Source organism: Sander vitreus, unplaced genomic scaffold (genome assembly GCF_031162955.1).
Source record: "Sander vitreus isolate 19-12246 unplaced genomic scaffold, sanVit1 ctg699_0, whole genome shotgun sequence".
Classification (NCBI taxonomy): Eukaryota; Metazoa; Chordata; class Actinopteri; order Perciformes; family Percidae; genus Sander; species Sander vitreus.
The window spans coordinates 1-11,383 of record NW_027595788.1 but is presented as its reverse complement, the minus strand read 5'-3'; the positions used below and the strand labels follow the sequence as shown (position 1 = coordinate 11,383).

General features: G+C 47.3%; 1 protein-coding gene across 1 annotated transcript; it reads right to left on the bottom strand.

Annotated features, from left to right (window-relative positions):
* Window positions 1-966: 966 nt before the first annotated feature.
* Window positions 967-3,979, bottom strand: LOC144514808 (uncharacterized). Its single transcript, XM_078245636.1, has 4 exons — window positions 3,784-3,979; window positions 1,790-1,915; window positions 1,664-1,707; window positions 967-1,575 (listed from the first exon to the last, which is right to left on the bottom strand). Exons 1-4 carry the CDS (start codon window positions 3,881-3,883, stop codon window positions 1,456-1,458), a joined length of 390 nt encoding a protein of 129 aa, XP_078101762.1. The 5' UTR covers window positions 3,884-3,979; the 3' UTR covers window positions 967-1,455.
* Between the last annotated feature and the right edge of the window lie 7,404 nt (window positions 3,980-11,383).

Below are 11,383 nucleotides of genomic sequence, written 5' to 3'. Positions count from 1 at the left end.
AGGCAATGTTTACAGCGTAGGAGAGAAGCAACGGAGGTTTGTGTGTTTAATATGTTTCTCTGAGCAGTATGAACAATGTCAATGAAACTGAAATCAGCTCTTAGTATCTCCAGCTAGTCTGTGTTACAACTGCACATTACGTGAGTTGTCTGCCAGGGAAATCACGACACATATGCTTACGTTTATGTTATAAGGTAGACAATCTTTTTTTCATCGACGCGAGGAAAGGTATCCTAGACGTCGTTCTAGCGTTATGCACAACCATGCTATAGTTAGCCAATCAACTATAAAACTTCAAATTTACACAAATAGGCAGAATTACCTTTTGAGAAGAAAGCGAGCAACTTCGGTATCCCTTTTAACATCCTTGCTCCTTATGAGCTCTTTCCATCTTGGAAAAGCCACTCCAATATTAACTTTGGTCTTGTTGCTTTGCCTGTTGTTTTAATTCTCTTTGTAACATCCTTGGCGCCTCTGTTACATGTCCTAGACAGGCGTTCCATCTTCAACCGGCTTTCAAATCTGCCGGCAGTCGCTGAGTAATCTTCTCCCCCTCCCTGGCATTCGTCACGGCGCCACTGAGTGTAAAAGCGCGAAACGCGAAGGTATGTCCCTCTTTGGGACATATGGGAACGTATTTTAAAGATGAAGGCGCAACATGGTAGTATTCTGAATGATGAATGGCAGATTCTACGCATACGAGAATACTTTGACTAGTTGGTGGAAGTAATTACAAATGAAAGAGCACATATTTGTGAAAGATCAAAGGGTTTTTTGCTAAAAATCAATTCAAAAAAGGACAAGCACTGCTCTTTCCCACCCTGTTGGTCTGGGGATTGAACAGACAACCTTTCAGTCACAAGCTCTCTTCTCTAACCTCTAGGTCACCACTGCCCCTTACAGTAACCTTACAGTACCAGGGACTGAACAGAAGCACACAAACATTGTTAGTGTTCCTTCAATAGATTTGATTGATTTATTCTTATTTAACACAAGATGTTGATGGAAATGCACAATACATGTAATTAGGTCAAAACAAAAAATTATGGATAAAATACAAATAATGCCACTTATTGGTAAATGAATCCGAGCCCTGATAGCCAAAGACCAGGTTGTTGTACAGCATCAATCAATCCGGCTTTCTAAATGAACTGACATGAAACTTCTTTGTTTGGTTAATTATTCTCTAAAATTTCCTCTGCAAATCAACAGGATTCATTGGAGAAGGGCCAACTAACAACAGTTCACACAGTCTCATAGAACAACATAGATCATTTAAACTTCTCTTTCCACTGATAACTCTGTCCATTCCTATCCGTCTTCTCTTCACTACATCCTAGACCAATGAAAGATACAGATATTTATCTAAAAATCTACATCTATGTATGTACATAATCAAAGAGATTATAAGAAGAATCTGCCATCTTACTCAGAACGTAGAAATAATGTCCAGTTCTACTGCTTGACACTGGAATACACACATTCATCGTTGGTGTTGTTCCTCTGTCTTCTTGATCTGTTGGGCAGGTTGACACTTAAAGCAGCATAATGGACGTTGTCTGCATCTTGGTAACCCTGGTAACAAAATTATGTCGACAACACAGTTAATTGTGATGCTATTTCTTTCTTTTACGGTTAATGAAAACGTCAAAACTGTACACACCTCTGCACTCGCTGTGGAGGGAGATGGAAATGTTGTGTGGTTCACTGGTTGTAGAACACAGAAAACATTTTATTACAAGCAAAATTCAGTGAACACAATCTGCCAGATAGAAAAAGTACCAATTACCTGCAGTTTGGCAGCTGTTTCTTTTGTTCACCTTGTACACTGAGAAAGCCAGTAAAACACTCAGGATGGTGGTGAAAGCCAAAGCTGCACTCAAGAAATACTCCAAAAAAGGAGAGTCCACCTCATCTGTAGAGAGACAGACTTTCAATATATTTCCTGTTTTTATCCCACGTTTGGTTAGTAAGTTACAATGACTAGTCAAGTCAATTTTATGCATATAGCCAAAATCCAAAATTTGCCTTAACCCTTGTGTGGTGTTCGGGTCTGTGGGACCCATTTTCAATGTTTGCTAAAAGAAAAATTATGCTATTTATTATTTCTTCTAACTTAAACTCATTGGCCTTGGCTCATTTTCTGTGAAGAACATAAAAAATGTCTTATTTTCAATGACTCCACATGGTACACCCCCCCCTACACATACAACCCAGTCTCACGGCAGTTCGTGTAAATGTCACGTTATTTTTAATCTATTGATACGTGTTCACGGGCACGTTGTTTTTACCGGGAGAAGGCCGGGTGACGGCCGAAAAGGATGCCCCAAATGCTGGGAGGCGGCCGCAGGCGGGAGACGGCCGCGGAGGTTGGGTTTAGGAAAAACACTACAGGGAAAGGGCGCCTCACACGCCGGGAGATGGCCGCGGGGGACACGTGACAATAACGGGACGGTTATGATTAGGAAGACTACGGAAAACAAAACGCCACACAGGGGACGCAAACCCCGCTCGCCCGGGTGAAGGTCCTGTGCTGTCCATTTTCATGCTGTGGCCACGAAATATGCTTCCCGTTGAAATGCATAACTTCACATTTTCGTGCTGGCCACCACGTAAAAAAACGAGAAAAACGTCCCCGTGAATCAATAGATTAAAAATAACGTGACATTTACACGACCTGCGGTGAGACCGGGCTGACACAGAACTATTACATATGAGCAGTGTTGGGGAAGTTACTTGTACTTAAAAGTAGTGTTTGATCATTACTCGTTACTTCTCAAAAAAGTAATCCGTTACTTTACTCAGTTACCCCACTATGGAAAGTAACTTTTTACTTTACTCGATACTTTTACGTTACTTTTAAAAGCAGGGGTCTCTGGCAGAGACTGAAGTTAATTATACAAAAACTATCTTTGACCATAAAGCCAATCTCTGGTTTATCAGTGAAGTGTCTGAACTCCACTGCAGGCTGGATTCTCTACTCACAGAGTGACGGCTGATTCATTATGAACGGGTCCAGCGCGGGTTGAATGCACATCAGCAGGGCATCGGCGTTACACGGTGTTAGTTAATGTAATGTCTGTATCGACTTGTACCGGTCGCACAGCCACAATGGTCTGTGCATTGTCATAGACACATACAGCCTCTTTTCTGGAAATCCTTGCATGTCCGTTCAACCGACACAGAAGGCAGAAGGCAGTGTCGCCGTCAAATGTCCCTGGGAAAAGTAACATTGCGCCGAATTGAAAAAGGAACTACGTTTCGTTACCAAATTTTACTTTACTTTGTAAAGCGTTACACCCAACACTGCATATGAGGTGTTCAGGTCTACTGGACCCGAGTGTATTTAAATGTAGGTGCCATGAAACTATGTTGTCTTTCTGCACCTGCTATTCCCACACAAAGTTTCAAAATTGTTACATTTAAAGCACTTTCACCTGTTCTGATTAAGTTTTAAGAAATAAGCACCAATAATGATCAAAAATCTTGTTTCTATTTTTTGGACCTTTTTTTATAATTGAATTTCCTTTTCCTTTTCTCACAAAAAACGAAAATGATCATATGATCATAAATTTGATCTCACAGGGGTAAATGGCAAATATGAACCATAAATGATGTCTATATCATTGGTAATTGAGCTAAAGTAAACATCTATTAAGTATTTTTTACATACATTGTTATGGCTGTATTGATTTAAAAGCCTAATAATGTGGTGGGTCCACCAGACCCAGGAACATTGGCTGTGTAACAAAAATAGGAACACCACACAAGAAAGTTCCTTACCCTCTAAGTGCAGCTTGGTCCCATTTCCAAACAGAACGTGTCCACATGAGGCAACAGCACAATAGTAAGTCCCAGCATGAGAAAGATTCAGACTCTTCATCGGCAGCTTGTAGACACAGGTGTGTGTTTGTGTGTTGGGTTTCCTCTCACACTGATCATTCCTACCTCCATGGGTGTAAATGAGTCCTGGCTGAGATTCTTCTGACTTACTGAACCAGTAAACACTGTGTTCTCCATCACAGGTCCCAGTGTGTACTATACAGTTCAGAGTCACAGAGCCTCCTGGCTGGATACTATCAGATGAAGACTGATGGACCGTAGCTGGGACCTTCAAACCTGAACCCTTTACATTGACTGTAACGCCCTTGCAAAATTCAAACTTGTATGAAGAGCTTCTTGTGCAGTAGTAAGTAGCAGAGTTCTGAAATATGTGATCTTCAAGTGATTTTTACCTGTTTTGGAGTTTGCTTACACCAGTAAAACCTTGCAGCAGTATTGCCTTCACAGAAACATCGCACAGTGAAGTTATCCCCAGTTTTAGCTGATACAAAAGCATTCACTTGATGGAGAGATGAGGAGAATTTCGAATCAGTCGTCTGAGCTGTAGTAATAGGAGAGAAAAATAAAAATAACTGTAGCAACATTCACTTCTAACATTTAACTTAACATAACTACCAAGATAACATTACGTGTATTTGTATGTGATATAATACTTTCCCCTTGGTAATGTAGCCTATGATTTTCCATGAACACAATTCTAAAATGCACGAGACATAAGGCTTCTGGGATCGGTTGATAACTCAAACTTGCCGAGAACCTAGACACCCGTTTGAACATAGACTCATGCAGTACCTTTGGTTACGGTCCTTAAGGTCTCGTTCAGTAGCATGGTGCGCGGTCTCCTCGTGACAGCCTAGCCTACCTACCATGTAGCAACATTCACTTCTCTAACATTTAACTTAACATAACTACCAAGATAACATGCCGTGTATTTGTATGTGATCTACTTCCCCATCGATTATGTGTTCCGAACGGCCCCCGCCGGCTCCAAAAACATCTGAGCACTCGCCAGATCGAGCCTTGGCTGCATGATCCTCTCCAACTCCGAAGAAATTGTCCGGTTTGACCCAACAGAACGGGTAGGTAAACTGACACCTTTGCACGTCCAAGAGTCACGGGATTCGGCCTTTGACCCTGGGCCTGACCCTCCTACCACATCCAACGTTCCAGCCAACCTGGATTAACCTACTTGGCTCCCCTCGGAGCCTCCAGTCACCTCGGTCTACTCAGAGACCATGGCTAGCAGCCTAGTGAACTCCAGTAAGGAGGTGTCAGAGCTGGTCATATTTGAGAGTTATCAAGAGCCTCTAGTGACCCGTTTGCTGGAAACAGGTGCTCCACCCTTCAAGGAGACACCCCAGCTAATTTCTGATTGCAACATCCTGCTTCCTGAAGAAGCCAGATCTTCTCCACTCGTTAAAGAGGAAGAAAACTTCCAAACCCTTTGCGGTAACACTGGATCAAAACTTTCATCCACCGCAGTGGATACTTTGTGTAGCTCAAAGCCACACTCTGCCTGGGCTCCACCCCAGAGGGTGACCCTTGTGCATCCTATTCACCTCTGTGTCAGTGACACAGAAGACTTGGACACCGGTCACAACCACCTGAAACCGGGCCCAGTCACTGACTGCCACCGTGGACACAGTCAGGCTCAGGTCGACACCCTGAAGCCAATTCATCATGGAAGCAGTCTGCCAGCCCCAGACGGACAAGTCACCGTCATTCATGAGCAAATGGCCATGATTCTTCCAGAGCCTGATCTTGGCTCTGACTCTTCCTTGCCGCCAGCCGCCGCAGTCTGGCAGCCGCCGCAGTCTGGCAGCCTTGATTTTTTTCAACCCTCACAGGTCTTTACTTTGCTCGCTGAACACAAGCGATGCACCGCGCCGCCCCTGTATGGTTGAAGGTGCACCCTTCTATTGCGCCACGCCCGCAGACGTGCCCATATCACCTGCCGTCAGGCCAGACTCACACACACGCACACAGAGACACAGAGGGTCTCATCACATGCTGGTTTGTTTTTGCATTGTTTTGGTTGTAGTTTGAAAAAAGGTACATTGGTTTTAATTGATCGAAGTATGATTGATTGGCCTTCTCCGGGAACCATCACCTTATCGTGGTGGAGAGGTTTGTGTGTCCCTATGAACCTGAGGGCTGTGTTGTCTGGAGCTTGGTGCTCCTGGTAGGGTCTCCCAAGGCAAAGTGGTCTCAGGTGAGGGGCCAGACAAAGAATGGTTCAAAAATCCTATGAAAAATCGAGGAAGGGATGAAGTGACCCTGCCCGGAGGAAGCCCGGGGCCCCCGTCTGGAGCCAGGCCCAGATGGAGGGCTCGTCAGCGAGCGTCTGGTGGCCGGGTTTGCCACGGAGCCCGGTCGGGCACAGCCCGAAAAAGCTACGTGGCAGACATCCCTCCATCCCATGGGCCTACCACCTGTGGGAGGAACCGCTGGGGTCGGGTGCACTGCCACATGGGTGGCAGTGAAGGTCAGGGGCCTCGACGGACCAGACCCGGGCAGCAGAGGCTGGCTCTGGGGGACGTGGAATGTCACCTCTCTGTGGGGGAAGGAGCCGGAACTTGTGCGGGAGGTGGAGCGCTACCGGTTAGATCTGGTGGGGGCTTACCTCTACGCACAGTCTTGGTTCTGGAACCATACTCCTGGATAGGGGTTGGACTCTTTTCTTCTCTGGAGTTGCCCAGGGTGTGAGGCGCCGGGTGGGTGTGGGGATACTCACAAGCCCCCGGCTGAGCGCCGCTACGTTGGAGTTTAACCCGGTGGGCGAGAGGGTCGCCTCCCTACGCCTGCGGGTTGTGGGGGGAAAAACTCTGACTGTTGTTTGTGCATATGCACCAAACAAGAGTTCAGAGTATTCGGCCTTCTTGGAGACCTTGAGTGGAGTCCTGCATGGGGGCTCCAGTCGGGGACTCCATAGTTCTGCTGGGGGGGACTTCAACGCGCACGTGGGTAATGATGGAGACACATGGAGAGCGTGATTGGGAGGAACGGCCTCCCTGATCTAAACCAGAGTGGTTGTTTGTTGTTGGACTTCTGTGCTAGTCATGGATTGTCTATAACGAACACCATGTTCGAACATAGGGATGCTCATAAGTGTACTTGGTACCAGAGCACCCTAGGCCAAAAGGTCAATGATCGATTTTATAATCGTTTCATCTGATCTGAGGCCATATGTTTTGGACACTCGGGTGAAGAGAGGGGCGGAGCTGTCAACCGATCACCATCTGGTGGTGAGTTGGGTCAGGGGGTGGGGGAAGACTCTGGACAGACCTGGTAAGCCCAAGCGGGTAGTGCGGGTAAATTGGGAACGTCTGGAGGAGGCCCCTGTCCGACAGACTTTCAACTCACACTCGGCGGAGCTTTTCGTGCATCCCTGTGGAGGCTGGGGGCATTGAACCCGAGTGGACAATGTTCAAAGTTTCCATTGCTGAAGCTGCGGTGAGGAGCTGTGGTCTTAGGGTCTTAGGTGCCTCAAGGGGCGGTAACCCACGAACACCGTGGTGGACACCGGTGGTCAGGGAAGCCGTCCGACTGAAGAAGGAGTATTTCGGGAAAACCGTTCGCCACCTCAGGAGGGGAGCGGGGAACCATCCAAGCTGTGTACAGTAAGGATGGGGACGCTGTTGACCTCAACTGAGGAGGTAATAGGGCGGTGGAAGGAGCACTTTGAGGAACTCCTAAATCCGACTAATACGCCCTCTATGGTAGAGGCAGAGCTGGAGGATGAGGGGGGATTGGCATCAATTTCCCTGGTGGAGGTTGCTGAGGTAGTTAAACAACTCCACAGTGGCAAAGCCCCAGGAATTGATGAGATCCGTCCAGAAATGCTTAAAGCTCTGGGTGTGGAGGGGTTGTCTTGGTTGACACGCCTCTTCAACATTGCGTGGAAGTCTGGGACGGTGCCTAAGGAGTGGCAGACCGGGGTGGTGGTTCCCCTTTTTTAAAAGGGGGACCAGAGGGTATGTGCCAATTACAGGGGTATCACACTTCTCAGCCTCCCGGTAAAGTCTACTCCAAGGTGCTGGAAAGGAGGGTTCGGTCGATGAGTCGAATCTCAGGTTGAAGAGGAACAATGCGGATTCCGTCCTGGTCGTGGAACAACGGACCAGATCTTTACTCTCGCAAGGATCCTGGAGGGAGCCTGGGAGTATGCCCAACCAGTCTACATGTGTTTTGTGGATCTGGAGAAGGCGTATGACCGGGTGCCCGGGAGATACTGTGGGAGGTGCTGCGGGAGTGCGGGGTGAGGGGTCCCTTCTCAGGGCCATCCAATCTCTGTACGACCAAAGCGAGAGCTGTGTCCGGGTTCTCGGCAGTAAGTCGGACTCGTTTCAGGTGAGAGTTGGCCTCCGCCAGGGCTACGCTTTGTCACCAATCCTGTTTGTAGTATTTATGGACAGGATATCGAGCGTAGTCGGGGTGGAGAGGGGTTGCAGTTCGGTGGGCTGGGGATCTCATCGCTGCTTTTTGCAGATGATGTGGTCCTGATGGCATCATCGGCCTGTGACCTTCAGCACTCACTGGATCGGTTCGCAGCCGAGTGTGAAGCGGCTGGGATGAGGATCAGCACCTCTAAATCGGAGGCCATGGTTCTCAGCAGGAAACCGATGGAGTGCCTTCTCCAGGTAGGGAATGAGTCCTTACCCCCAAGTGAAGGAGTTCAAGTACCTTGGGGGTCTTGTTCGCGAGTGAGGGGACAATGGAGCGGGAGATTGGTCGGAGAATCGGCACAGCAGGTGCGGTATTACATTCAATTTATCGCACCGTTGTGACGAAAAGAGAGCTGAGCCAGAAGGCAAAGCTCTCAATCTACCGGTCAGTTTTTGTTCCTACCCTCACCTATGGTCATGAAGGCTGGGTCATGACCGAAAGAACAAGATCCAGGGTACAAGCGGCCGAAATGGGTTTCCTCAGGAGGGTAGCTGGCGTCTCCCTTAGAGATAGGGTGAGAAGCTCAGTTATCCGTGAGGAGCTCGGAGTAGAGCCGCTGCTCCTTTGCGTCGAAAGGAGCCAGTTGAGGTGGTTCGGGCATCTGGTAAGGATGCCCCCTGGGCGCCTCCCTAGGGAGGTGTTCCAGGCACGTCCAGCTGGGAGGAGGCCTCGGGGGAGACCCAGGACTAGGTGGAGGGATTATATCTCTAACCTGGCCTGGGAGCGCCTCGGGATCCCCCAGTCGGAGCTGGTTAATGTGGCCCGGGAAAGGGAAGTTTGGGGTCCCCTGCTGGAGCTGCTACCCCCGTGACCCGACCCCGGATAAGCGGATGAAGATGGATGGATGGATGGATGGATTATTGATTGGCCATTAATAATGCTGAAGTTACTAAATTCTACTATATTTTAAATAGCAGTTGTCTGTGATTGTTTTGTGCATTCTGTTGTAATAATTGCTGGTTGAACACAGGTCAGTGCTCAAATTCATTCCTTCCTTTTGTTCCTTTAAAGAATACCAGATTGATTAACCAAGTTAAGATCTGTATTTTAAAGGGAACACCACCTAAATGAGACTGTTTCACAGTTTGATTATTGGTCCCTGACTCCAGGGTGGTGCCCCGTTTTGATTGTTTGTTGATTTGATAAAGTTATTAATAACCATATTCATAACTTCATTAATATTGACAAAACATCTTTGATAATTTTTTAATAATATATAGGTTAATAACTCATAATAATATAAGTAACTATAATAACTGAATCTGTACCCTACGAATTCCAACACAAACATGGATGCCTCACATCGGCCAAAGTCTATATTTAAGGTAGTTTAATGCTTATTGAATGGCTATAGTGCTATATTGACCATGTATGGAACAACGGACCAGATCTTTACTCTCGCAAGGATCCTGGAGGGAGCCTGGGAGTATGCCCAACCAGTCTACATGTGTTTTGTGGATCTGGAGAAGGCGTATGACGGGTGCCCGGGAGATACTGTGGGAGGTGCTGCGGAGATACAGGGGTGAGGGTCCCTTCTCAGGGCCATCCAATCTCTGTACGACCAAAGCGAGAGCTGTGTCCGGGTTCTCGGCAGTAAGTCGGACTCGTTTCAGGTGAGTTGGCCTCCGCCAGAGCTAAAGCTTTGTCACCAATCCTGTTTGTAGTATTTATGGACAGGATATCGGCGTAGTCGGGGTGGAGAGGGGTTGCAGTTCGGTGGGCTGGGGATCTCATCGCTGCTTTTGCAGATGATGTGGTCCTGATGGCATCATCGGCCTGTGACCTTCAGCACTCACTGGATCGGTTCGCAGCCGAGTGTGAAGCGGCTGGGATGAGGATCAGCACCTCTAAATCGGAGGCCATGGTTCTCAGCAGGAAACCGATGGAGTGCCTTCTCCAGGTAGGGAATGAGTCCTTACCCCAAGTGAAGGAGTTCAAGTACCTTGGGGTCTTGTTCGCAGTGAGGGGACAATGGAGCGGGAGATTGGTCGGAGAATCGGCACAGCAGGTGCGGTATTACATTCAATTTATCGCACCGTTGTGACGAAAAAGAGCTGAGCCAGAAGGCAAAGCTCTCAATCTACCGGTCAGTTTTGTTCCTACCCTCACCTATGGTCATGAAGGCTGGGTCATGACCGAAAGAACAAGATCCAGGGTACAAGCGGCCGAAATGGGTTTCCTCAGGAGGGTAGCTGGCGTCTCCCTTAGAGATAGGGTGAGAAGCTCAGTTATCCGTGAGGAGCTCGGAGTAGAGCCGCTGCTCCTCTGCGTCGAAAGGAGCCAGTTGAGGTGGTTCGGGCATCTGGTAGGATGCCCCCTGGGCGCCTCCCTAGGGAGGTGTTCAGGCACGTCCAGCTGGGAGGAGGCCTCGGGGAGACCCAGGACTAGGTGGAGGGATTATATCTCTAACCTGGCCTGGGGAACGCCTCGGGATCCCCCAGTCGGAGCTGGTTAATGTGGCCCGGGAAAGGGAAGTTTGGGGTCCCCTGCTGGAGCTGCTACCCCGCGACCCGACCCGGATAAGCGGATGAAGATGGATGGATGGATGGATGGATTATTGATTGGCCATTAATAATGCTGAAGTTACTAAATTCTACTATATTTTAAATAGCAGTTGTCTGTGATTGTTTTGTGCATTCTGTTGTAATAATTGCTGGTTGAACACAGGTCAGTGCTCAAATTCATTCCTTCCTTTTGTTCCTTTAAAGAATACCAGATTGATTAACCAAGTTAAGATCTGTATTTTAAAGGGAACACCACCTAAATGAGACTGTTTCACAGTTTGATTATTGGTCCCTGACTCCAGGGTGGTGCCCCGTTTTGATTGTTTGTTGATTTGATAAAGTTATTAATAACCATATTCATAACTTCATTAATATTGACAAAACATCTTTGATAATTTTTTAATAATATATAGGTTAATAACTCATAATAATATAAGTAACTATAATAACTGAATCTGTACCCTACGAATTCCAACACAAACATGGATGCCTCACATCGGCCAAAGTCTATATTTAAGGTAGTTTAATGCTTATTGAATGGCTATAGTGCTATATTGACCATGTACAGTATGTACAGTGAATCCTCGGAC

Bases quoted from the DNA above. Each gene is read 5' to 3' on its own strand.
- LOC144514808 (XM_078245636.1), bottom strand. From the start codon at position 3,883: ATGAAGAGTCTGAATCTTTCTCATGCTGGGACTTACTATTGTGCTGTT. The intron at 1,916-3,783 runs GTAAGGAACTTT...GTCTCTCTACAG, and splicing joins GACCAAGCTGCACTTAGAGG to ATGAGGTGGACTCTCCTTTT. The intron at 1,708-1,789 runs GTAATTGGTACT...TTCTACAACCAG, and splicing joins AAACAGCTGCCAAACTGCAG to TGAACCACACAACATTTCCA.